The sequence below is a fragment of the Enoplosus armatus genome, chromosome 11, assembly GCF_043641665.1.
Source record: "Enoplosus armatus isolate fEnoArm2 chromosome 11, fEnoArm2.hap1, whole genome shotgun sequence".
NCBI lineage: Eukaryota > Metazoa > Chordata > Actinopteri > Centrarchiformes > Enoplosidae > Enoplosus > Enoplosus armatus.
Window position 1 is genome coordinate 9,350,206 of NC_092190.1, and position 27,883 is coordinate 9,378,088.

At 41.4% G+C, this 27,883-nt stretch overlaps 1 protein-coding gene across 1 annotated transcript; it reads left to right on the plus strand.

Annotated features, from left to right (window-relative positions):
* Nucleotides 1-144: 144 nt before the first annotated feature.
* On the plus strand, nt 145-27,437 carry mgat4a (alpha-1,3-mannosyl-glycoprotein 4-beta-N-acetylglucosaminyltransferase A). The gene is made up of 16 exons (XM_070914728.1): nt 145-238; nt 12,297-12,464; nt 13,589-13,729; nt 21,352-21,485; nt 21,603-21,649; nt 21,794-21,907; nt 22,964-23,039; nt 23,673-23,787; nt 24,272-24,402; nt 24,490-24,597; nt 24,693-24,767; nt 24,917-25,035; nt 26,181-26,259; nt 26,559-26,619; nt 27,097-27,209; nt 27,338-27,437. Exons 1-16 carry the CDS (start codon nt 145-147, stop codon nt 27,362-27,364), a joined length of 1,602 nt encoding a protein of 533 aa, XP_070770829.1. The 3' UTR covers nt 27,365-27,437.
* Nucleotides 27,438-27,883: the final 446 nt, after the last annotated feature.

A 27,883-nucleotide genomic window follows, 5' to 3' on the forward strand; every position in this document is an offset into this window, starting at 1 on the left:
TTTTATTTTTTCACCGTCTGACGCCCCCATATGCCTGCGCCTACACCCGTCTCAACACCCTGAAGGCAGAGAGAGGAGGGAGGGAGGCAACGGCAGTTCCGGGGTCCCCGACACTCAGCCGACGGGAGGCATCGCTGAAATGAGATGAGGTTCAGAAATGGAACTGTGGCCACTGCGATTATTTTCTTCACCTCTTTCCTCAGCCTGTCCTGGTACACAGCGTGGCAGAATGGCAAAGGTAGGTTGGACATTTTTTGTCATCATACCAATATAAGATGCGACTGGCTTTTAGAAGAAGCGACTGTTGGAGGGCCTGCTTGGCAAGCTAGCAGACATCAAGCTGACATGGGTCAAGCGGCATGTCGTAGGACGGCAGGTGTTGCCGTTCACTTGGGACCCCATCCTGTTTCTATCCAGTAGATTGATATTAACAGGCAACCTGTCATTCCTTACATCGTCGTGGTGCATCGTACATTAAACAAGGGACTCCTATTGTAATAATTAGCCTTTCTAAACTCGTTCGTGTGTTTTTGTTTTTGAAGTATTACTACTGATGAATGCGTTTTCACAGTTTGACAGCATGGCAGATCTGTAGTCAGCCCTCACAGCTCATTTCTCATCTCCACACTGCTCTGTTTCCATCCAACCTCAATCAGCTAGGAATCATTTAGTATGAATTTAAAGCACCAGGCTTCTTGATGATCTAAAACCATTCAATGCCATTTCCCTTCCTGCAAAGACATGAAGACATCTTTCATCTGGACCATATTTTATATGTCCTGTCAAACATCTGGGCAAGGGCCGAGTGCTTACTTGCCATGGTGAACCCAATCCATGTGGGGAGGGTTGTGTGGGCCTTAGTGACTTATTATCAGCAGAGTGTAAATAATTGCAGCCTTTAGATACATTCCAAGCCAAGGGTTCATGTTGTGATTACTGTGGGGCTTATCAGCTTGATGAAATATTTTCCTTTCAATGGAGTCCAGTGAGTACCACTACTGGAGCAGGCCTGAGACTGGTCCATGGGTTGATGAAAGTGCGGGGGTGATAAGCAAAGGTTAAGTGACTGTGACCTTTGTTGTGTCTGCTACACTTGTTGATACAATCCAGTAGGTCTGTAGTCAGAACAGGGATATTGAGAGCAGACCCCTTCTGTTGAATTTCACACAATTGTTACAAGATACGAGCATGATAACATTGGCTAGTAGTTTTCTGTAAGTTGGAAACAAACACCCTTTTATCTGAAGGCCTACCTCACACTTGTCTCTACAGTTGATGATATTGGCATACGTTCAAATGTAAAACATTTGAAGCATTAAAACATGCAGTGAAACACGTTTGATCCACTGATCATGAAGGAGAAAACAGTTTGACCTTAAATTGCACTGTATATCAGGATTTAGAAGATGTTTTCCTCCTAACACCTAAGCAACCTGAATTCTCAAGGATGGTCAATAGGCCATTTTTACAGCAGACATTTTGACTTATCATAGAAGGATAAGCACATGTATTACTAATAACATTAATGATGGCTCAGTTCTATTCAAGTGTGACAGTGGGTCAGTATGCAGAATACCAGGACCCTGAAACTGAAGCAAAAAAAATTGAAATCAGCCACCATCAATTTTATTAAAATGTTTGTGCTTTTCCTTCTGTGACATGTCAAAATAACTTAATTGAAAAAGGCCAATGAGCTTGCCTGTACGGTGGCCGAGAGAGCTCAACGCACTGCAACTAAACTAAAAAAATTACTAAAGAAAACATTGTGCTTTGCATGCTGCCTATATGTGGTCACTTTTGACGTCCCATATCATTTCTCCCTACGTCGATAGATGGCCTCTCTTGATGCTGCTCAGCGTGGGTATTTTAGAGAGTACTTGGCCTCAGACATTGAGACGTTCTGAACATCTTCAAAGCCTGTTGTGCACAGGAAACAGGCTCATGGCTGTGTTGTATGATACAATTTTTAAACAGCACATTTTCCAATCTGACCACGCATGTGCAGCATAAAGAAATATGCTGCAAATACAGTCTGCAAGTCATACACAACAACAGAACCAACAGCACAATAGGAATTTACAAGGGATGCTAAAAGACTAGCAGTGGCAAAGGGCAAACAATGGCAGGCATATAGACACTATCTCCAAACTAAAAACTAAAATAAACATTTGCAAAATTTTCGAACACCATAGACAAGTGGTCAACATATTCATCATTTTTAGAGTAGTGTGATGTAGAGTTGGACTTTATGCCACGTAGGTGTTGACCAATTTGAGAATGTGCTCCTTAATTTGATTGTATTTTGCTTATTTGCAGCATTTCTTTCCTACATGCTGCCTATGTATTGTCAAAGATGTTTGTTTATGTTTTGTGTATTTGTTTTGTCTATGTTTTGTCTATGAGCGGCATAGTATTGCAAACAGCAAGCCTATTTGTTTGAATCAAAGGTTCATTTCAGTTTGGACCACAAAATGTGTCAAATGTTCATGTTCTGGGGGTAAACAGGGTGCGAGCAGTAATGAAGATCTCTTTTTGGCCTTGTAGTGAAAGCAAGAGTATTGATTTATACCATAAACTCTGGGCAGCATTAGTTTATGTGAAGGCCACTGACACAAATAGCTCTCATTCTTTGCTGAAAAGTTGCATTCTTTGTGCACAACGCTGGGGTTTCTTTTTGTGACAAAGATCAAACATAACACTAAGTATCCTAGCTGAGGGAGGAGGACAAACGAAAGAGGTGCAGTTGGATCTAGACACCAAATGCATCTTTCGAAGGTACCAAATAAAATGCGACATACTCCCATGCACACTTGAATTCTTGCAGGAAATGGTTTTGTCACTTCAAGATGCCTGAAAATGATTATTTATAAGAGTATCAATTATATTTTCAGTTTATATTTCAGTATATTAATCCCAGGGTACATAAAACTCTGATTAGTGTATTGATTTCAAGTGCAGGCTTTACCTGCATCAGTAACATCACAAGCTTTATTCATGTACTTTACCTTGTATTGCACTGGCTTCCCACATTTTGTTTTAATACAGCTTTTCTTTCTTTTCTTTTCTTTCTTTCTTTCTTTCTTTCTTTCTTTTTTCATACACATGAGCCTCTTTGATGTTCCATATCATTTCTCCCTACGATGATAGATTCCCTCTCTTGATGCTGCCCAGCATAGGTATTTCAGATGGTACTTGGCCTCAGGCATTGAGACATTCCGAACAATTTCAAAACCTGTTATAGTAGTTGTACACAGGAAACAGGCTCATGGCTGTGTTGTATGATACAATTTTTGTAGTCTTTAAGACACAGTTGGTGGTTTTGTTTGGGGGGCTACTGGGGCAGAGAGGTAATCTTAGGTAAAGTTTTTACTTTTATTCTTTTGCCTAACCCTTCGCTTCCGACAGCCTGTCTTGTTCTTGGTCACTTGACTGCTGTGAATGAGAACTGTGGCAGTCAGCTGTCCAAACACTCCATGTTGAATGACTCTCCAGAATGTGTACTTCCCTGTCAGAGTCTGCCCCACCCCCTAGTGAGAGACTGCTCTCTGGTATCTCTGTGGTTACATCTCCGATAATTAGCAGAGCTTTTCTTCTTGATGTCTTCTCGTATTTGCGTTTACCATATTAATAATAGTAGAGTGTAAATGTAGCCTACTTGTGGTGCACAATTAAAACAGATGAGTGGGTAGCAGGGAAAAGCAGATTAGAGAAGTACAGTCTCAATATCACCTCTCACAAGCTTGATAAAGACTACACAATGTACAAGAGCAGCCTCCTGACGGAAAAGTACACTGGTGGCAAAGCAAGCATGCATTAGTGACCTTGTTTGTTGTCAACCTTAGGTGAAGAAATTAGCACTGACACACAAAATGTGTTTTATTTCTGCTTCAGGCATAGTTAGTTACGTACTTAGCTTGTTTTATTCAGTAAGTCTCATGGCAATGAAGATGTCTTTTACTTATTATGTTTGTACAGTATCACAACAAGACGAGTCAGTCACACAAAGCAGTCATCACACGCACACTAAAACAGTCACAAATATTAAAATATCAGTAAGGATGACTTTGAGTGTCCCTGACTTCAGTTTGTTTTGCAGTTCATTACAGTGGTAAGTTTAGAGCTGGTATGAAGAACTTTTAAAGCAAACCTAAACTGTGCTCTGGTGTTGTGGTTGTTCCCTTTCAACTTAACGAAGCGACTTTTCACATAACTCACAGTGGTGTGTGCTATAAATATCTTGAGTAATTAATCGAATGGCATGTCATGTGTGTTTTCCAGTTATCGTGTTAGAGTAATTATGAGTTTGTATTTTGATAATGCTATAGTTGTGAGCACCATATTAATACTTTCTCTGTGATTCCCTGCCATGGTCTGAGACAGCTCTAAGGTGCTTATGGTTTCAGCAGATTTGCTGAGATTTAACAGTTACCAAGCACTGTACACTCTTCGCTTTTGCAAATGCAACTTCCTCCTTGCCTTCCTTGAACCCATGCACTCCCCTTCCTCTGTGTTTTTTTTTTTTAAGGAATCGTTTTCCATCATCACATTTCTACAAACACAATGGGCCAAAAATAGCACAAGGGATTGTACTGAAGGGGGTAAATGAGCCGGCAGATGAGGAGGGTGGTAGGCCAGATATATAGTTTATTAGTTGGAATGGGAGAGAATATGGCTTGTACATTGTGTTTTCTCATTTGTAGTGTCAGGTTATATGTGTGTGTATACATTTAGCTTGTGTGCACTCACTGTGAGGTAGGGCAGTCTGCCAGACAAATCCTAAGTGGCCTGGAAGGAAGAAGAGAGTATAAAGGCCAAATCTTAAAAGAGAGAGGATGAGAAGAGCCTGAGGTGGGCAGTATGATGGAGAGAAAGGATGAGAGTGCTGACAAAGCAGTGGGACAGTAGGATTAGTTATTTTTTCTGTGTTTTGTGCCCTACTTAGTCACACACGCATACCAACAGCCTTACTCTGTCTAAACAGGAACAGGCGTCTTCAGCCGTTGACATTCATCGTTGTTTCCCTCCTCGTGCTTCAGCTCCCTTCCTGTATCCCACACTGCTATTCATTCATTCAGGTTCCTTCTCTGCTTCTGGACAGAATTCCCTGATGGCACACAATTTCTCCTCCAGTGTGAGGGAGGAGAGATGGTGGTTGTTGGGTGTTAACATGTTGCTATTTCTGAATAAAAACCCGTAGACAAGCTGTCCAAGAGTCAGGACTGAGGTAGGCCTGGCCTGTTTATTTTATTTCAGGACTATTAGAGGCCTGAAAAATGCGACTACAAGTTTCCGTTTTGTTAACCTGTCGGCTGTTTTTGATCAGTAATTAGCATATTACAAAAGTCTGGCTCCTGTTTGCTAGGCTATTTATTTTAATAAGTTATAAAATATTTTTCTACATGGGAGATCTAGGCTGTTATGCCTACTAAATGTTCTGTATAGCGGTCTCAGCAATGTGAGAATCCTCATGTTCTGTTGTTGTTTGTGCTGCTATTGCACCCTTATGGGAAAAAAAGGTGTTTTTAATGGGTCACAGACATTCGTCCAATCTAAATAGTACATTTAAATCTTGTCAGTTAAGGGTTAATGATCAGTTAATCCCTAGTGGTGATGCATACCTACTAGCATCATGATGGCTGTGCTCAAGGTCTTTGTCATTTTCCAAAAACGAGAACCAGCTATACTTCAAAGGAATTCATAAACTCTGTGCTGTACACAGCAGTGCAGACAGCAGCCCACGCATAACCTCACTGACATGGGGAGATGACGACATTTTTATCATGCAAATCCTCGTGGCCACGCAGATTTGGAAAGTGTACTCTGGGGCTTTAGATTTTAGTTTATGGGCAAATGTCCCCCAGTTTTTTAGAGCTGCTGTAAAAAAGGGTGAGACGTTATGAATGACAGCTGTGATTGACTGTGGTGTGCTCACGGCTCCACCCCCAATCGCTACTGCGCTGGCTCTGGCTCCAAATGACATCACCAGCGCAAGATGGCAACAGCTTCATTTTTGTACAGTCGTCCATCTTTATATACAGTCTATGCTCTGAAATCATTTCAGACAGCCACATCAATGTAATGCACTGTCACCAAGAAAGAAGACAAATATATTAAGGTTTTGGTAAATTTTGACAGAAAGTATTGAAGGCTCCAACTGTGTTGACTATTTTCTCGATTAATTTATTAATTGTTTTGCTTATAAAATGACAGACTGTAGTGTAAAATTCTCATTGTAATTTCACAGAGCCTAAGGCAACATTTACCGATTGCTCATCTTTTTCTAACCAACTGTGCAAAACTCCAAGATATTCAGTTTGCTATTATATTGACAAAGAAAAGCATCAAATCCTCACTTTTGAGAAGGTTGAAACAGAAAATGTTTGATGTTTTTGCTTTAAAAAATTACTGATGATTATCAAAATAGTTGCTGATTATGTCATTTAACTAATTGTTAAATCAACTAATCGTTTCAGTTCTGAAATTAGTTTTTGTAGTGGACTCTGGATCTCGTTGGATATCATTAAGCAATTGATTGGTGACATCCCTGAAAGTGGAGTTTCCAAAAAAAGAGCGATAGCCCTGGCTGATCGTAGCCTTACAGGAGCCAAGTGGAGCCAGAGGAGTGAAGGTAAGCAGAGCGGGGCCACGCGCTCAGCATAGTGCTTTCAGACAGCATGCCCTGCCACAAAGAGAGACAACGGGCTGCAGGAGCTTATCGTGACTTACAGCACAGGAGAGGAAGAAGAGTGGGTGGAGGTCAGTTGAAACAATGCGCCCATGGTGAGGAGGCAAAATTGGGAAAGTTGCCAAGGGGGCAAATGGAAGACTGGCTTCTTCTTCTTCTCAACCCCAAGTCAAGAAGTGACAAGAAGTGTCTCTTTCTGCAAACTACATGGAGCCGTTCAGGGAGTATCACTCGCCTACTCATGGATCGACCTGCACTTCTCTTCAGGGGAATACCACCAAAAAAAAAAAATCAATACTACTACTACTCTGTGCGTGTGCAGTATTATTTATCTGTGTTGGGGGTGTGCTTGATTTTTTTTTTTTTTCTGTGTGAAGATAAGTGTTGCATGATTTATATCTAATGAGACTGTTTAACCAAACAAGTTAAATGTGTATCACTTAAGAGTAACACATGGATCTGATCTTTTCTGCCCAATGGATATGAGGTGTCACAGTACAGTATGATTCTTCATATGGTCAAAAAGAAGTATCTTCTGAGTTTTCGTATGACTTATGGATTTAAACAGACATGTTAGATCAATGTTGGAGCATCTGTGAACTTTTAGATCTGCCCCCTATTTGAGAGCAAAACCAACATCTTATAACTATTCCTGTTTTATCCTATTAATCTCAAGTTTATGTTTTGCACCATCTGTCCTACTTATGAGATAACAGCTTTGTTAAATACCTTGTTTTGCACATAGCAGCTGCAGTGTAGAACCACATGGCTAGCAGGTGCACCACTTGAGGGTGTTCATACACGCATAATGCATGTGGACATGTTTTGCATGCTTCTTATTCCTATGTCTGGCAAGTGGAATCTGTAGCTGCAATTCCGTAAGAAATGGCACAAAACAAGGGCTATTAAATGACTCAATGAGTTTAAGGACTGTTAAATTTGTTAAGGTTGCAGATTTTACAGTGTAATGTGAATAAAAGCTGAAGTGCTTTTGAGGTAAATTGGCTTTCAGAGACACTCTGCTGAGATTGAAATTAGAGGGGAAAATCATTTTGATAAATGGGACTTCTGGCAAAGTGCCTGATTCACAGTTTAAAAAGGGTTCATTAAAAGGAGGAATGACAAAGAGTTTGAGTTAACATGCTTCACATGATTTTAGCTGAACATCTAGTAACTGACTTTGTATAAATAGAAAATCAAAGTGAATGTTGCCATGTGCACAGTGGTACCTTCACCAGCCTTACAAATGCAAGGCCTGTGGTACATGGTGGTAATGGTTTGCTTTTCTTTAACTATTTTATCCAGTCCTTGCCAGGTTTTGTGTTACTGAAGTCTGGGCACTACAGGAAAACTCCATAGGTTAAAGGAAAAGTTCAATATTCTGGGAGATGTGCTTTCTTGTTGAGAGTTAGATGAGAGGATTGATACCACTCTCATGTCTGCACAGTAAATATGAAGCTGCCGCCAGCAGCTGGCTAACTTAGCTTCGCTCCAGGACTGGAAACGGGTGAATAGCTAGCCTGGCTCTGTTCAAAGGTAACAAAATCCTCCTCCCAGCATGAGTGTTAAAAACGACATATTGACATTTTACGGGGAGTTGTGTGCCCTGGAGACTTCAGGATGAATGGAATTTATGTTTGAAAAATCTGATTTGGAAAAACTCAACATTTCGTCTTACCAGAAACGGTGTATTAGGATAGTTCAGCTCAAATCAGTTCATGATAATCACAATGAAAATATTTTCAAGGGGACTGTTGTTTCTGTAGAAAGTAGTTATAATTTTTCAGTGAAAATTGTGGTCTATTTTTTGTAAAGGCACATTGTTGTAGAATTCTTCAAATGTCAGTTTTCAGTGAGCACCACAAACAAAAATGTTATTTATTTCCCTTGTGTCAGGATGGCAGCAGAAATCTCAAAGAGGGATATCTCCAAACCTCAGCATATAAAACCAAATCCATGGCTAGAGTGGGGTTTTTTTTCATAGTGTTAGTTTTTGTGTGTGTTGTAACTTGGGTTAACTGACCGTTTTAAACACAATTTCCTCCGAACAGCTGGTGTTGAATCATCTGTACTTACTGACTTGTATTCGAAGGAGAATTCACCACCACTTTTTTCTCAAAACAGGTAGTTAACAGTGATTATGTTGTAAGAACAAACTCCTTCGAAATATATAGGTGAGGTTTGATTTCTTTTTCCATCTAGAAACTAAATGTTTTGAGTACAGTAGACCAGGGGTCAGCAAATTTAGTTGACAGACTGTTAAGTTTTTTTCAGCGCTGCTCGTTGGCCAGCATATAGCCTACTGTGTGTATGGATTTCCTGGTTATTTGTTCAGACATCATTTGTAATTTGATTGTTAATTCAGGCAGTTGTGTATTTCAAAGTGAAAATGTGTTGGAAAAGTGAAACATTGCTTCAACAAGGACATCTTCATATTATGTGCTGCAACTCTCTCACTCATGCAAACATAAACTGCACAAGTCCCTTATCAGCACTCATGAACTGGCAGTCAGCAGCATGCATCAGCAAGGGAGAGTGAGGTCAAGGACAAGATCACTGAGAGGGCTTTTGATGAGCTAACGGACTGACTTAACACTTTCTGTAAAGTATTTCCCAGCACTAAGATCATCCTTGTCCTCTCTTTAACTATGAAGTTCGGTAGTTTGAAGATCTATGTCTGTCTGTCAGCTCTCTCTCTCTTCCTGACATCCCGTCTTTAGATACAATTACTGAGGTCAAAGTGAGTAAGCACAGTGTCACAACAAGTGCAACTGTCATGTTGTGACTATGACTCAATAAGTGCCTTTAAACATTGTTTACAAAGGAGAGCTTTGAGTTTTCAAAGGATGAACTAGATGTTTAATGTAACTCTTCTGATGTTGGATCCCATACATTTGTGATACATCCAACAGTCAGTTCATGAACACTTTTACATTTGATGTTCTTAACACCTATGTTCCTCTTGAATATGTTGAAACGTCAGCTTGAAACAGATGCAGTCATTACATGCAAGCTACTTGCTAAATAGGATTGAAATATTTTTCGTCATATATGCCCATGTCAACGTTTATTCATTTGCCTCCGTTTTTTTTTCTGAATGGCAAATTAAAGGACGTCCAATAAGCTTATTTAATCGATTGTAGCATCAATACCCAAAACTAAACTTTTGGTAGATGACAATGAACATAGTAACTTCAAATTTGCTGAATGAAAGATTTTATAAGGAACAGCATATTTTTGGCCAGAAGTGTGTGCGCGCTTGTCTGTGAGTGAGTGTGAGGCCTTGAGTCTGTTCATTTTAAAGGCTAGTTGTTGAGCGTTCAGCATATATCCAACTCCCCATTCCTCCCATGTATCTCATTAATAAATCGCATAAACTGAGCAAATGAATAAACGATGACCTGTCAAGGCAAAATATCATCGGAGAGGAGGGGCGATTGGTACAAGGAAACCAGGAGAGGAAGGAGGAGGGAAAAGACAAAAGTGTATACCAGGATGGAAGTGCAGATAGTGTGGATAGCTAGACAAATATGGGACTCTAAAAAACATTGAAATGTGAAAAATTGTATGATATTAGGAGGAAGGGATGAGGGTTAAGAAAAGAGGTTGGATGCAAACAGGAGGAAGGAGAGGAGAGGTTGTTGAGCTCGGAGGCAGAGCATTGCCACTTAGCCCTTCCCCCACTACTCCTGGTTCTAGAGAGTGAAGAGAAGAATAATGAGATTGTATGGATGTACTCCAGACCTCATGTAGGTCTAATTGTTTAATGCATTTTGTTTACCCATTCAGTCATCCAGTGGCTGTATACCAGTAGAGTGGGTTCACCGTTCACCCTATTACTTGAAAGTTATGTTGAAACCACTTGATTTGTTAAAAATGATAATAATTAGAACAATAAGGTTCTCTGGGGGTTTTTTTCAGATCAAGCAATGTTCTTATGTGAAGTCAAGGTCAAACGTGGTTTTACAGTAATGAAAGTATATCAAGAGTGACATTTCAACTGAAATGTCAGGAGACTTGTGTAAACACTGCTCAAGGTTTGGGCATCGACACTGCTCACATTCTCAAAAGAGAAGGTGTTATTATAGTTTCACCACCTAATACATCAGTGCATGGGTAACGTTTAGCGAAATAGAAACCCTATCTACTTATTGTTTCTGTTTCTGTGGTGCTCTATGTGCCTTTGTTTCTTTGCACAGTGGGATTACAGGTGTGGTTTCACCTCAACGGGCCTGGAGTCCTACAAAGGACTGATGTGAAGATGAAAGTCTGTTTTTAGTTTGAAGCTGCCCTTTTTCATGAGGTTTGGGCCAAATGACAGCATCTGTCTGTGTGTCTTAGAGATCAACATTCAGGAGGAACAACATGGTTCTGTGAGGAAGAGGAGTCAGGGCCGAGTGGACAGACAATAGCTCAGCCAGAGAGAGAGAGTGATGGAGAAGGGAAGATAAAGGGAGTCTGGGTTTTGTTGTAGTGAAGGGCTCTCCGAAAGGGCACAATAAATATCCCCACAGAGGGAGATCAGAGACTGGCCAAACCCATAACCTCACCTAACACACACACACACACACGCATACACACACACACACACACACATACACACATACACACATACACACATACACACACGCACACCTGAGATGTTCTTTGTGCTCTCCCTGTAACCTCATGCATTTTGGAACCAAATCAAGTCTGTACATTAACACTTGCTTTTTAGGGATGTCAATGAATGCCACATGTGCTTTCTTTGCTTTTGCTTTCTCTTACCTTTGTTCAGCTTTGTTGTCCTTGTTTTTAGCTGTATTTCTATTCTGTGAAAGTACATTGAGAATCAAATTCCTTGTATCTGTACACATACTAGGCCAATAAAGATGATTCTGATTCATCATCATCCATTCCCACAACTTATACAAAACCAAAGCAATAAAACAGTCAGGTAAAAGACAAAACAAAAAATACTAAAATAGAAAAGAAACAGAATTTAACACCAAAACAACTGAAATAAGATAAGCAGGAAGACTGACTCACTGTGCGTGCCCAGTTTATTTGATACATCTATGATCTCAGTCACAGAACAACAGACCATAGCTACTCCCCTTTTCATAGAATTTCACAGCCTCCTACACCAACTGCTAAACTTACGTTTCCTGATAAGAGCTCACCACAGACAGGTTTCTTCACATGGCGGCCACTAAACCTCAAAAGTATTTCCAGTGAAAACATGCAGCAAGTATTGCCAGTAAATGGCTGCTCCAGAGTGCTGTGTCATTATTGACAATGTCATCTTGTGGGTCTGATTTGAATAGCAGGTTTGCAACAGTGCTGTCAGTCCTTGTCCAATCTTAGAAATCCTGGGCAGGAAATTGAAAAAGTCACTCTCTCCCTTCCCTCAGCAGCTTGTCTGGAAGTACTCTACAGATCTCAGAATTAAGAAAACTGTATCCCTTATGAGGTTATTAGGGATATTTAGGCCAATGTCCAAGTGACAACTGAGTTTTTGGTGTGGATCCGAATAGGGAAAAACATTTTTTTTCAATTCCTGGAACTTCACACAGTGCCTGTTGTCACCAGCTAATACGTCCTGCTTTGCATCCTCTTTTTTCCTTTATAGAGAAGCTGATAGCTTACCAGCGGGAGTTCCATGCCTTGAAAGAGCGCCTTCGTGTGGCGGAGCACAGGACGCTGCAGCGCTCGTCTGAACTCAACAACATTCTCGAGCAGTTCAGGCGCGCCATCGCTGAGACGAACAGCAGCAAAGATGCCCTCACAAACTTCTCAGGTAGGTGACACATACGAAGATTCATTAGCTCCCACTGAGCTTCTACACTGTTAAGTAAAGACGTTTTTCAGTCATTTGTGGACAACAGATGTCGTAGTGCTGTCTGTGAATTCTGGAATATTCTAATTTTCATCTAATGGCATGCATTGGCTCTGTATCACCTGTTGCATAGGTTAAAATCACAAACATGCAGGGCTCCTAGATGTAACAAAGGCGTTAAGATTTCTAGACATTTTAACACAGCGTTCTAAAGAAGGCTCCCATTCTTATTAGTTCAAAGAAAATGCTCAGGGGCAGTACCTTTCCAAGAGCTAGCTAATTTCTAATGAAAGTGAAATCAAACAAGTTTTTTCCATGGTCATTTTCAGACTGGCAGGATTCTCACAGGTTTCTGTTGTTAAATCTCTGTCAGTCAACCCTCAAAACCACTGGGTTCTGGTTATAGAATCCAGTTGGCTGGAACACACCAACCACAAGACCATTTCACTGCTTAACACAGCTCCTAATTCAAATAAACCTTTACAAATCTGGTTAATAAGTCTAGTTTAGTTTTTAAGCTTATGTTGCACATTGTCTGCCTATTTAAAAATGAAATAGTACATTTCATGTTCAGTTTCATTATCAAAATGGCAGTGTTGTGCTTTTGAAATTGAACATTAACCATCCATTTTATTGTATTTGAATTTCAGTTATGGCTGTTATTGTTATTATTGTCATGCATCATGTAAACACAAATGGAAAATGAAAATTGAATTTGATTATATGATTTTGTCTTATTATTGGCTGCAGCGGACAAGTACAAAACATCAAGAGTCCTGCAAAAGGGAAATACAGTATAAACCTGTACACCATGTAGTATGGTATAAGTCATAGCATAGACAGGGCCCTGTAGCCAGTGAGTATTCATATATTTGGAATGATGAAAGCTTTTCTACTGTGAGTAAGTCGGTGTATAGTTGAATATTATATTCAATGATTCAGTAGTTCTAGCATCTCTGTTCTACCACAGCACTTCAGTGTTAACAGGTGGTGCTTTAAAAGTCGGCATAATTTCACTCCTGTCATCATTTGGTGAAGCTGAGAGGAGGATCCCATTTAACGTGTTTCTCTGTGCCTGCTTTCAGATGAGACACAGAAACTACTGAAGGAGCTGACTAATAGGAAACCTCTCCAGGTGCCAAATATCTACCACCACCTGCCTCATCTGCTCAACAATGAGGGCAGCCTGCAACCTGCTGTGCAAGTTGGGCTCGGCCGCACAGGAGGTGAGAAGTGAATGTGCAGGCTGCAAATTCCGTACGACAGTAACTTCCCTGATTAATGAGGCTATTTTTCTCCAGAGTATGCACGCTGGTCCTACACAAACACAGTAAAACCTCCAGAGATCCTCATAACACCAGGGAGAGAATCAAGTCTCAACAAGTTTTCAGTTGATGCCTAGTTCACAACAAGTATCCCCTCTGGACTGAGCCTTGCAAGTGTAGCGTATGTTGCGGTGTATGTGCAGTATAATTCCCTGTTCACTTTACAAGTTATATATCCTACCTCTTAGCTTTATCAAACAGGGATTTCCCTCTTCCTTTCCTTTTCCTTTTTCTATCTGACATCTACTTGAACTTTATGTGGTCAAGTGCTTTTCTGTTGAACTTTCTTCTTCCCTTTATTGAAACTGAGAGGTACACTTTTTGAAAAATGCAATACAAAGAAAGTTTACATTGGGAACATAAACTGAAGACTCTGACATGTTCTGTCAAAGCTGCTGTCTGTCATTAGCTTCCCCTTTCATATGGATTATTCCTCTTTCACCCTACAAGCAGCAGCAATACAGCATGACCTCTACTATATCAAGTTCTCTCTTAGACGATTACTTATCTGGCATTGCAAATGTGATAGGTGGAGTGAATTTAGGGCACAAGTTTAGGGGCTGAACAGCTCAGATGATGTTTCCAGACTCCTAATGACAGTGACGGAGGGGAAGAACAGAGGCCCTAGACGAATTAGAGGAAAGGAAGGAGGGACAAGTCGGGAACAAACAGGGGTTTCTTGTCCCTGGCCCCCATAGTCTGTTTGATCAATGAGTACAAGGTATTCCCTCAGGAACCAAGAAAAAATACAAGGCCTCATTGCCACCTGTGAGTCACTGCCAGTCTGTCTGGTTTCACGACAGGTGGGCAGGTATCTGTTGCCTCCAGACAAGACTTTAAGACTGTTTTTGACTTTCTCTTAGAACTCTTGGAGAGAATGCCTAGCCACTGATAATGCAGAGTTTGTCTCTGCCTACTGCCTTCTTCTTGACAGCTTCCCACCCTAAAACACTATCAGTTGTGTTCAGTAGAATGCACAACAATGCTGCAACTATTGCTACTGGGAGGTGATCTCTGTGGTGGTGGGTCACACGACTGCCTCAGAGAAGTTTACATGCCCCAGTAATGCCTTTAACCTCCCTTTTTTCTATCCTATCGTTACTTTACTGTTTTTCTTGGCCTACCCCTGTGTCTTTTTTACTTCACCCCTTGTTTCTCTGCTCGTCTAAGCATATCTGACATTGGGATATTAATAGCTGTCCAAATTAGGACATCATCCCACTTTAAATTGAACAAGAATTATGGGAAGAAACCGTTCAGAGAACCTCTGATACTGAAATGGTTGGAGTCGGGCCTCACTGAAGCCTCTTTCAGACAGAAACCAACAAAAGAGCATTATTGTAAATACAGCCTTGCTTGTTCCATGCTTGCCAACTTTTGCCCTTTTACACACAGTCAGATTATTGCCAAACACTGTCCAGCTATTAAACTTGCTAGAAGCTACAGTTGAAGATCTCTTTTACCCCCCCCCATTTTCTTCCCAATTTTGAATTCCTTGTACTTTGTCGATGCTGACTCTCTTGTTGGCCCGAGGAGAGTGAAGTCAGTCATGTGTCTGCTCTAATACATGCGGTGCCAGCTGCTTCTTTTCTTCCAATTGCAAAGAACCTCACTGCAAGGGCTGAACACGCGTAAAGGTTCACACAGTCTCCACCAGATCCCACTGCTCTCCCTGCAGGGGGGCCGACTAACCAGTAGCAATCGCCAGTGCAGTGACAAGAATATGATCCCTCACCGACTTCCCACTCACTGCTGCTAATTGCACTGCCAATTGTATTCGGTATGATGCAACACTGGTTTTTGCCTCTGTGTGAAAGAGGCATGAACATCAGAATTAACAATTGATATTAATATAAACCTAATTTTTGCATATTTTGTTGCTTGTTTCTTTGCTGGCGAACCTGTATTATATTTCTTTGAAATTTGTTATGCAGCGAGGGTTCACATAATGACAGAATACAACATAAACAATAAATCACATCAGTTCAGGGAAATGAAAATTCATACCAAGTACAAATGTGCAAGTGTGCCAGGGTAGTGCAAGGAATTCAACCAGAGTGCTAATTGCTATTAAGCATATTGATAATCCCCTAATACACCAAGGACTTGTCTGACCTGTGGTAGAATATTGTATATCAAACTTCACCCTATGGGCAGACATTTTGGCTGAAGCACCAAACATGAGCCAAAGCCTTCAACCACCACCGTTTTCTCTTGAATCTCAAAAACGACACTCTTATTTTGTTTCAGTGTGGGCCCTGATTGGTTGGCTGCAACGCTGTAATGCAACACTGAGGGAAAAAAATAGGACATGGCTCTGTTTTCCAGCTGCAAGCAGTAACTCATGTTATACCAGCTGAGCTTTGCACGACGTTTCACCTGATATGCCTGCACCTAGGGTGATGATCAGACCTGATGCCCACATGTTGCCGACATTGGAATATAATGATCAGGTTCGTTGTTTTCCCATGCCTAAGATGTGGGCGTTTTGGGATGCTTTTCAGACAGTGTGTCACATACATGTGTGACCTCTATATTCACCCTACACCTACAGGCTGGGCAGCTTGCACCTCTGAATATTTTGAATTTCTTCATTTAATTGGTGAAACAGTATTGTGAAGTATTAAATTGCACATGAACAGAACCAAAACAACAAGGAGTATAATTACTGTTTCTGCAAAGGTCTATAAAGCCATACATTGCTGGTTGGATAATGCAACCTACAGTGCATCCGGAAAGTATTCACGGCGCGTCACTTTTTCCACATTTTGTTATGTTACACCCTTATTCCAAAATGAATTAAATTAATTTTTTTCCTCATAATTCTACACACAACACCCCATAATGACAATGTGAAAAAAGTTTTTTTGAAATTTTTGCAAATTTATTAAAAATAAAAAACTAAGAAATCACATGTACATAAGTATTCACAGCCTTTGCCATGAAGCTCAAAATTGAGCTCAGGTGCATCCTGTTTCCACTGATCATCCTTGAGATGTTTCTGCAGCTTAATTGGAGTCCACCTGTGGTAAATTCAGTTGATTGGACATGATTTGGAAAGGCACACACCTGTCTATATAAGGTCCCACAGTTGACAGTGCATGTCAGAGCACAAACCAAGCATGAAGTCAAAGGAATTGTCTGTAGACCTCAGAGACAGGATTGTCTCGAGGCACAAATCTGGGGAAGGTTACAGAAAAATTTCTGCTGCTTTGAAGGTCCCAATGAGCACAGTGGCCTCCATCATCCGTAAGTGGAAGAAGTTCGGAACCACCAGGACTCTTCCTAGAGCTGGCCGGCCATCTAAACTGAGTAATCGGGGGAGAAGGGCCTTAGTCAGGGAGGTGACCAAGAACCCGATGGTCACTCTGTCAGAGCTCCAGAGTTCCTCTGTGGAGAGAGGAGAACCTTCCAGAAGGACAACCATCTCTGCAGCAATCCACCAATCAGGCCTGTATGGTAGAGTGGCCAGACGGAAGCCACTCCTTAGTAAAAGGCACATAGCAGCCTGCCTGGAGTTTGCCAAAAGGCACCTGAAGGACTCTCAGACCATGAGAAACAAAATTCTCTGGTCTGATGAGACAAAGATTGAACTCTTTGGTGTGAATGCCAGGCGTCACGTTTGGAGGAAACCAGGCACCGCTCATCACCAGGCCAATACCATCCCTACAGTGAAGCATGGTGGTGGCAGCATCATGCTGTGGGGATGTTTTTCAGCGGCAGGAACTGGGAGACTAGTCAGGATAGAGGGAAAGATGAATGCAGCAAAGTACAGAGACATCCTGGATGAAAACCTGCTCCAGAGCGCTCTTGACCTCAGACTGGGGCGACGGTTTATCTTTCAACAGGACAACGACCCTAAGCACACAGCCAAGATATCAAAGGAGTGGCTTCAGGACAACTCTGTGAATGTCCTTGAGTGGCCCAGCCAGAGCCCAGACTTGAATCCGATTGAACATCTCTGGAGAGATCTGAAAATGACTGTGCACCGACGCTTCCCATCCAACCTGATGGAGCTTGAGAGGTGCTGCAAAGAGGAATGGGTGAAACTGCCCAAAGATAGGTGTGCCAAGCTTGTGGCATCATATTCAAAAAGACTTGAGGCTGTAATTGCTGCCAAAGGTGCATCAACAAAGTATTGAGCAAAGGCTGTGAATACTTATGTACATGTGATTTCTCAGGTTTTTTATTTTTAATAAATTTGCAAAAATCTCAAAAAAACTTTTTTCACGTTGTCATTATGGGGTGTTGTGTGTAGAATTTTGAGGAAAAAAATGAATTTAATCCATTTTGGTATAAGGCTGCAACATAACAAAATGTGGAAAAAGTGAAGCGCTGTGAATACTTTCCGGATGCACTGTATATAACAGGTAGTAGGATTTATGATGGCTCTGACTGGTTGTTGATGATAAGACTTTTTTTTTTTTTACCAGGCCCCTTGTATTATAGATAAAAAGTATTGAACGAACCACTTAAGTAACAAGATGCTATAAATTTAGAGTGTGAGAGATGGGAAGGATTTTTAATAGGTGGTCTTGGTTTAAAAGGGGTATGACTCACTTGGGCGCGCACCCACATGCACGCACGCACGCACGCACACATACATAGTGTCTTAGGCTTTGTCAGACCTTGAAAGCTTAAAAATCTTATAGAAGGTTCAGTTTTTGTCATTAATATATTGCCCCCAGACAACTTAGGATGCCTCTCATCCCTGGCAGCAACACTTCTCTTCCTGAGGAAAACACTGTTAGTATTTACTTTGATACAGAAGCAGTTGTAAAAATGATAATAACAATGAGACCTGTTGCCTGAATTACCCCAAAGTTGTGATTTTCTTGAATTTTGCCGAACAAGATTTTGATTCTTTTTTTAATTAGTTCATGTAATATCAAAAACAAACATATGTTACAGTATAGATACAAACAAAAGAACCAGGACATAAAAGCTCCCAGCTTCAAACAAAACTAAAACAAACTCCCCACCCTGTTGTTGAGAACAGAGCAGATGGACAGCCATATGCAAACGCCACTATGACCACATTTGTTTGTTTCCCTTCATCGTATTTGTATTTTATTTCACTATACTTATATATTATTTAATTCATGATTTTTTTTTATTCCAAAAGCAATATGATAAATAACATATATTCTCTCTAAGTATAAGAAATATATTTAAAAATGTGTGGTTCTTTTTATTAACATGTACTTGTTCTTAATAACATTTGAAAAATCACATAATTGACTTAAACCTAAAACATACTGATGAGTCCTCAAGTAAAAGTGAGTGTGAGTATTTGCTCGAACACACATGCTTGCGTGATTATTCACACTCTAAGCAATGATCCAATGATGTCTGTTCCTTCATTACCCTTAGCCCTAAATAATGTATAGCTGTGGTCCCTCGTCAGTCAAATAAAAACATTTACATGCTACGTTTAAGCCAAAGATCAAGCGTCATTTTGCTGGACATTACAAACACAGCCGAACACCAGCTCCTTTTATGTACATGGCATGCCAAATCAGTCCTTTTCACTGATGTGACAGAGAAGCGGACAGAAATCTAGATTGTTTTGCTTTTCCTGAAGGAGATGAAAGGATGTCAGCGTGAAGCGGGCAGGCTGATCAAGGGACGTGGGGAGGGGCAGTCTTGGAGTCGGTCCTGCTCACGCTGCACTTGCCTGCATTATCACTCATTCACTGTCTGCCACCCTCCCTTATTCTGTCACTCTCTGTCTCTTTTCCTTCCTCCCACATTCTCTTTTCATCCTCGACCTACTTTCTTGGTGGTGGTGGGTGTCGCTATACGACACGGAGCTCAGTGTGAGAAACACAAAGCAAAACTGGGACAGATTCTCCACGCTGCACAGATCACTCTGTAGGATTGCACCCTTTCTCAAGTCCACTGTGCTGCTCACTCATTCTGCACCTCAAGTTTGTTTTGTGCCTTTGTTGGGGCCCCCTGTGCCCCCACATCAGCTCCGTTAGCATGCTTCCCCTTTTTAAACTGAACACACACATGCAAACACGTGCATGCATTAGCCTGGGTACATGTACTTCACAATCCTTACTGGCTTTATAGGACAAGTTGTTTGTAACTTCCATTAAGACAACACTTTAACTTGTTTTACTTTTCCCTGGGAATGCTGCTGTCTTGACTTATTTCCTTTTAGCATGAGGAAAACACTGATTCAGTGTCAGATAACCGGCCTGATAACTTGTTCATCCTCGTATTTGCTGTCACACCAGTGTGGGCTTGCTGTATCCTCTCCGCTCTCTCATTCCCTCGCTCTCTCTTTCTCTAGTGAAAGTGATCCTTGTATCCTCGCAAATAAAATGAACTGGTTTTATGTCCGTAACAGGTTTTTCTTTCAGTCTGGTGTACTGTTAAGGGACCCTCTCCATACTAAAGAAGAGGCCGTCTGTTTAGCCACAATCACTCCAAGCCTCACACAATAGGAGCAATAAAGAGATGACAATAGCCACTGTCTTTTCCTCTCTTCCATGTCTTACTGTTGTCTCACTCCATCAGCCTGTCCTCAGCTGACTGTAATATCTGCTCCTACTTGTAACCTTTGTTAGCTCAGAGATGATTATCAGCTTCATGTTTGCGATCAGCGGGTGTTGCTGACATGATTAATCGCTTAGTTGATTGACAAAATTAGTTGATGACAATTAAGGTTGATTAATCGTTTGTATCAAGATAAAAACTTCAGCTATTTTCAGCTTCTCAAACTCTAGGATTTGCTGTTTTCTCTGTTTTTATAACAGCGTCATATTGTTGGGATTTTGGACCATTAGTCAGACAAAACAAGCAGGTTGAAAATATTTGTAGGGGGTCTGGTAACCTTTTGATATTCTATAGATTCATTTTCAATAAATTGATTGGAAAGAAATGACAGATTCATCAGTAATAACATTTCAGCCCCTCTCTGAAACTCAGTTCTGCTCTCTAGTTTTTCTTTCTCACTGCTGTTGCATGGCTTTGTTTGTTTTAGTGGGTAGGAAAAGCTCATAAATTAATTGATCTACACTTGCTGATCTCTGGAGAAAGAATGATGTTGAGTAAATGCCAGCTATGATAAATATTTGTTACTTCTGTCTTAAGTCCAAACATTGTTTCTTCTTGATGTTGAGTGTTCAGTGACTCTCTAATCAAGTTTTAAATTCAAATGTTGTATGTTTTGGAATAAATTACTTACATTGTGTAAGATTGTCGTTTGAAGAGACATTTCTTTAATAACATGCAGCATGGTAGTGCAGATGCATTACAAACTACCTCCATCAGTCATCCCTCCCACTGCCATCTGTCATTCTGGGCATGGATTTCTGTTCTTGTGGATTTAGACGATGTAATCTGTCGTTGTCGAACAGCAAAGATTATTTGATTGATTAAATTGCCACCCCCGCAACCTTAGACACTTTCTGTTCTCACCTCACACTTCTTCTTCTTCTTCTTCGTCATTTTCTTCTTCTTCTTCGTCATCTTCTTCATCTTCTTCATCTTCTTCTTCTTCTTCTTCTCAGTTACCATGGTGATGGGGATCCCCACGGTAAAGCGGAAGGTGAAATCTTACCTGTCAGAGACGCTGCGTTCCCTAATAGACAAGCTGTCACCAGAGGAGAAACTTGACTGTGTCATTATTGTCTTTGTTGGGGAGGTGAGATCTCACATTCATACATTATGAGTCATTGCTTGATGCTTCTGCACACTAAACTCAAAAATGTTGCGAAAGAGTCTGTGTGTCTAACATGTCTTCCTCGTTTGACCTCTTCAGACTGACGTGGACTATGTTCACAGCGTGGTTGCTGGCTTGGAGAAAGAGTGAGTATACTTCTCTGCCTCCTGACAGACGCATAAAAAGGTGGAAATATTGTGAAGGAGTGAAAAGAGGCTGTTAACCCAGAGAAAAAGTGTGTGTGTATGTGTGTCACACTGTCGACTTCACCAATGACCTTCTTTCTTCAGGTTTTCTATAGAGCTGAGTTCAGGCTTGCTGGAGGTGATCTCCCCACCAGCCACATATTACCCAGAGCTCACCAACCTCAAAGAGACATTTGGAGACTCCAGAGAGAGAGTCAGGTAAGCAGTTCACATAGGCAATGACATCTGTGTTATCTGTGTGTTCAGTGCTCTGACATTTGATTATGAAAAATGTGATCATTATCATTATGTATCATTATGTAAATCATGGAGAAACCAGCCCCAAGAAAAATGAAATGGGAAAGCTGTGATGAGGATTGCAGAAAAAGTAGAAGGATGAGTCAGGGGGAAGGTGGGAGGGAGGGAGGGAGCGAGTGAGAGCTTTTAGGTAGGCTGCTGAGGTACTTGGTATTCCACAGGCATTTCTCAAAGTCAGATCAAGGTCATCACCAGCAGCACCCTCTATCTCTATCTCTCTGTAGTGCTCCCTCGTATTATCCTCTGTACTTATCTTCTCTTTGTAGTCCGCTAACAACTGGACTCATTAGAAATCTGTTTATGGTGCAGTTTGTGCCAGCTACTTACAGCTTGTCCTCGGATAATAGCCTATAGGTCCAGAGGGCTATGTGTTGTGTGATGTTTGTACGTGGGTGTTTGTGAGCACAGATGCTTCTGATGGCAATCTGAACAGTTAGTATCTTGTTCAACACGGGCCATGGTGTAAAAGTGTTATATTTTAGACACTTGTTTTGTGGGTGTGTGTGCGTGGATCCAAGTGAATGTCATATTACATTCCCTCACTGTTGAAGCTGCAGCAACACTCAACCACCTGGCTGAGTTTAAGTGGATCGTGCATCCACACCCACATATTTATGGTGCTGAGTGTTACAAGTTTGTGTATTCTTGTGTGTGTGTGCCACCTGCCCTGTGGAACACCTGTTTCCCTTGGTGAACAGCCATGAATCAGACTGCAACAAGGGCAGATCATTCAGGTCCAACAAGTGTGACAGCACTGGTTTATAAATAATTCAAATAGAGTCAGCTGTTGTCACATTCAGTATACCTGGAAGCACAGTTGCACAGTTTTACCTGTGAGGCTGTGTGTTCCACAGGTAAAATTTCCCTGAGCGTCCTTTAAAAATACAGAAAGATGGATTCACTTTTCGTGTGTGTGTGTATAGTTTTATTATGTGTGTTGATTTCTGCTTTGTTTAGATGGAGAACCAAGCAGAATCTGGACTATTCCTTCCTCATGATGTATGCTGTGAGCAAAGGAGTTTATTATGTCCAGGTATGTCCTATAAATACATAAGAATAAATAAATAAACAAATAAATGTTCCAGCGTGAAAGCCTGTTTCTAGGCTAACACTGGGTTGCTTTTAGTTTGGAGCATGTCATACCAAATTAAAACATGGCCACAACTTAAAGCAAATGTGTGTTGTTGCAGTTGTTCGTCAGAGCCAGTGTTGTTTTTTCAGACCGGAGCCAGTTTCATTTATTCTTAGCCTAATCCTCTTAAACTTCCACAGCACTTATCTGTTTCTTGGCTAAACTAGGCGTCCAATTTGGGAATGTTTATATAAATGTTTACTCTTAGCAGATTTGAAGTGCTAACACCAGCAGTGCACGGTTTAGTTTCATTGTGTTGTTAATCTCTCATCTTTCTGTCTTATGCATGCGGTGTGTCATTTCCATTCTCTGCTCTCACCTGGAGGGAAGAGGTATTGCCTGTCCAACATCTACTGCTACTCTAGTTTAGTGTAGTGACGCAGAAGTGTTTGTTAGCTCAGTTCAGAGTGTTGTTCTTGTGTGAACTTGAGTCGCCCTCCTGCTTCTCACTCTTTCCATCAACAATAAACCCCAACTCGTAGAGTGGTTTCTTCCTTCCTACATTTTGTTCTTTCTGTTCCTCTGTTCCTCCAGCTGGAGGATGACATTGTGGCCAAGCCCAACTACTTTTCCACTATGAAGAACTTTGCCCTTCAGCTCTCGTCAGAGGACTGGATGATCCTGGAGTTCTCTCAGCTTGGCTTCATTGGTACGATCCATTAGGCATGTGATCAAGACTCTGCATCCACCAGGGGTCTGTCAAATGAAGCAAAATCTGCATAGTCAGCTGATTGCAAAGACATTCTTGGCTTAATTGTCTCTCTAAAATGGGTATTAACTCATTCTCTTAACTCAGGATTTTAAAATCCACTTGGCAAGACACTCACATAGTGTCAGACTTGTAGGGTTTTTATATAACAGTCAAATCCACCGTGGATGGATCCGGAGCAGCCAGTTGAGAAAAAAATGTAAATTAAATTGATTGGTGTTGAAATTGAGTCATTGTATAGTAATATGATTTGGCAGGGGAAAGCAATATGTCCTACAATATGTAAATGAGGAATGGGTATATTTTTAGTCCCAGTGAAACAGTTTTTTCCTGTTTTGCTTTTGTTCAGATTAATGGTTTAATCATCTTGTTGCAAATAATGCTTAATGATGCTGAATGCTTCTCTCTCTTTCTGTCACTATAGGAAAAATGTTCCAGGCTCCAGACCTAAACCTCATTGTTGAGTTCATCTTCATGTTCTACAAGGAGAAGCCCATCGACTGGCTGCTGGACCACATTCTCTGGGTCAAAGTCTGTAATCCTGAGAAAGATGCGGTATGCACTGTGATTACTGTAGAGATATGAGGGTCAATGTACGGGGAATGAGTCTCCTCATTCTTCCTCTTTTCTCTTTTTTTAAAGAAACACTGCGAGCGGCAGAAGTCCAGCCTACGTGTACGGTTCAGACCCTCCCTGTTTCAACATGTGGGACTCCATTCTTCTCTCGCTGGAAAGATCCAAAAACTCACAGTGAGTCTCACCCCCTCACAGTAATTTATTTAATATAACAGTAGAGGCTTCTTCCTGCGTTGAAATGTTGGCTTCCCCTCTGTCTGTTTCTGTAGGACAAGGACTTCCTGAAGCCACTGCTCCACAAGATGCATGTCAACCCCCCAGCTGAGGTTTCCACTTCAGTGAAGGTATCATGCCAGGGTTTCAGGATCTTTACATTGAAGTTATATATAATCTGGTTCATACAAACAACTATGAAATTACTTTAATGCAACACCCCCAAACATCAAAATTAGTGATCAAGGTGGTACAAAAACATGTGTATTGTGTCACACAGGTGTATCAGGGTCACACACTCGAGAAGACGTACCTAGGAGAGGATTTCTTCTGGGCCATCACTCCTACTGCAGGAGACTACGTCCTCTTCAAATTTGACAGACCTGTTAGCATAGAGAGGTACGTATGAAAGGCGTTGACTGTTAATGATGTGACCATAACATTTGCAGATACAGGCGTATGTATCTTCCTGCTGCCTTTCAGGTTTAGTTTCTGTGTGTGTGTGTGTGTGTGTGTGTGTGTGTGTGTGTGTGTGTGTGTGTGTGTGTGTGTGTTTGTCTGTCTGTCTGTCTCGGGGGATCGGGGTGAGCTAATGAGAGTGCTCTAAAATAAGCATTCTCAGGCCAGCCTCCTACTCTCTGTGGAGCCGAGGTAGAGAGGGAGCAAGACGGTGAATATAAAGAGAGCTGATAGCGAGACTGACAGCTTGAATCAGAGCAGACCTGAAAAGGATTTTAACATTTGGTCATGTGGAGACTCATTTTGTAGTGATGAATGTATCCACTGCTCTTGTAAAGATGATGTTGGGAGATCGAGACAAGTGTGTGACTGTCAGTCACTCGGCAAGTAAGTGGCAGTGAGTGGGAAAAGGGCCATTTAGTGTTCCACTGTCTGAAGTGTTTTGTCTGCTTTTCAATGACACCAATTACACTGGCTCAGGCTCTTTTTCCGTGCCGATTATACAACATCTCATCAGCAGTTGGTCAAGAGATACAGCATTCTTTATGATCTGTCACTGCCTCTGCCTCTGGCTATTAAACATTTAATACAAGTTAATACAGTGGCACCCACTAACTTAAGTGAAAGCAACCTTGTTTCAGATAAAGTAAAAAGGAGCATTGTTTACTTCTGCTTTGAATTTTGCCAGCCTTGAACCCCAAAGCCACAAGTGAAGCTCATATTCCACACTGTGCCCATGCTTTGTGAATTCAAATCATCCTGCAGTTGCTCTGAAATCTACTGAGATTGCTCAAAAATTTTGAAGTTCAAAACCTGTAGCTCTGGCCTGAATATGAGATCTAAGAAGCATAAGCTTTTTGATCAATTATATCCCACTGACAGTTGAGACCTGATGACACAAGGGGTGTATATTCTTGTGCATACCCATTCTTTCATTTCATGGACCTAACTTACCTAACTAACCTAATATCCACAAGTCACTTGATGGACTGTGTGTATCTGTGTGGCTGCGACCCAGGGGAAAAGTGCAAGACTGCTTATCTGTGGATAGAAGTATTAAAATGAATGCTTGCTTTGGTTGGCAGGTTCCTGTTTCGCAGTGGTAACCAGGAGCACCCAGGGGACAAGATCGAGAACACCACAGTGGAAATACTGCCTGTCTCGGTAGAGAAACATTCCCCCACACACACACACACGCGCACGCACGCAGTCTGTCACCCTTCTGTGGTGTGATGTGCAAACGCTTTTGATTAGATTACATTGAGTGGTTGCTCTTAGGGACGTAGCATATTGATTATTGACAGGAATGTGAGCGTGACAGAACCGTTCGCTCTGCCAGAGGTGATACATTCTGACATTGTGATTCACACTTCCTGTGTAGGCACAGATGCTAGCATCTGTTCAAGTGCTGCTCAAATGAGAAATCATTAACATTTTCATCTTTGACTGCGTTCACATGTTAGGAACCTGGACTGCAGACCAAAGAGAAGTACAAGCGAACTGAAGACCGCTTTTACAGGATCGGTAAGTGGATTTGACGGTCTCCCAGTGCTATATGTGTGTGAGTGCATACAAACACACTGAAACATCGTGATCAGATTACACACTCACACTGATGGTGCCTACAGTGATAGCGTAAAAAAAAGTGTGTGAAAATTCTCAGTCACAGCCTTTTTCTCTTTTTATCACTTCTAATTCTCTTCTGAAGTTTTCTGCTCCTCCTGTAGCCATTTACTCTTTATTCGTTTGCTGACATTTTTTCTAATTTAGCTTTTTGTTATATGGAAAAAAAGAGAAAAAACCTGTTGAGGGCCTCGTGTGAAACATGATGATTGAATAAAGTCCATGTTCTTCCAGTGAGTCAGTTAATGTTGCCACGTTATGTTTCACAGCTTTTATTTTTCTTATTTGGGCACTGAGTTATTGGCAGTGCACATTCCCTACAAATATGATTTAATATAGTACTTCACATGTTCTTTTGTGTGTGCTTAACAAACAAAGGTCAGTTTGAGAAGGGTGTGGCAGAAGGAGCTGTAGATCCTTCCTTCAATCCTGTCCTGGCACTTCGGCTTTCAGTCCTCAAAGACTCAGCTGTGTGGGCGATCCTCAGTGAAGTAAGCCAGTCACACACCACACCTGTTAATCTCCTGTCCAAACTCATGATAAATACCACTTGCTCCAGATGCCTATTGCGTCCCTGTTTTTATCCAATAACACATGTAATGCTCTGCTCCTCTTGCAGATACATATAAAGAGGATAGCTGGCTGACTCTTCTGGAAGCAGGCACATGAATCATGTCCCCAGAGGGACCAAAATCTCCTAGACTGCTTACGCAGGGCCTCTGGCACCTAGCAACCAGCAGTGAAGTCATTAGAGCCCACTAGAGTTGCTCGTCTGAGCTTGTCTGAGGAACGCCACCTCTCTGTCCCCGCTCTTCCTAATGTACTTTATTTTGCTTCCCATCGGTCAATTTCTCACTTTCTTTCTGCATCTTTCCGTCACTCTTGTGCTCTTAATTCATTTGTGAGAATGTCAATACTACTGTGTAAAGAACAACAGTGGAGTGTGTGAAGACATCTGTTCTCAGCTCTGGCTGTCAAAGTGATTGTGTTGTTCAGCAGCTTTGAACACAATCAGAAAACGCTCGGACAAATGCGGACAAATCATCACATCTGGGGAGAACCAGTCCCCTGGCCACTGGTGTAGATGCTGCCAAATCCTTGTCTGTTACTCAATGCTGCCACCTTTGGGCAAGCTGGGGCATTGCACTGTCACTACCGCCTCAGT

Excerpts from the sequence above, each read along its gene's own strand:
- mgat4a (XM_070914728.1), top strand. The coding sequence starts at position 145 with ATGAGGTTCAGAAATGGAACTGTGGCCACTGCGATTATTTTCTTCACC. Across the intron at positions 24,598-24,692 it reads GAAAGATCCAAAAACTCACA|GACAAGGACTTCCTGAAGCC; the intron begins GTGAGTCTCACC and ends CTGTTTCTGTAG. Across the intron at positions 26,260-26,558 it reads TGGAAATACTGCCTGTCTCG|GAACCTGGACTGCAGACCAA; the intron begins GTAGAGAAACAT and ends TTCACATGTTAG.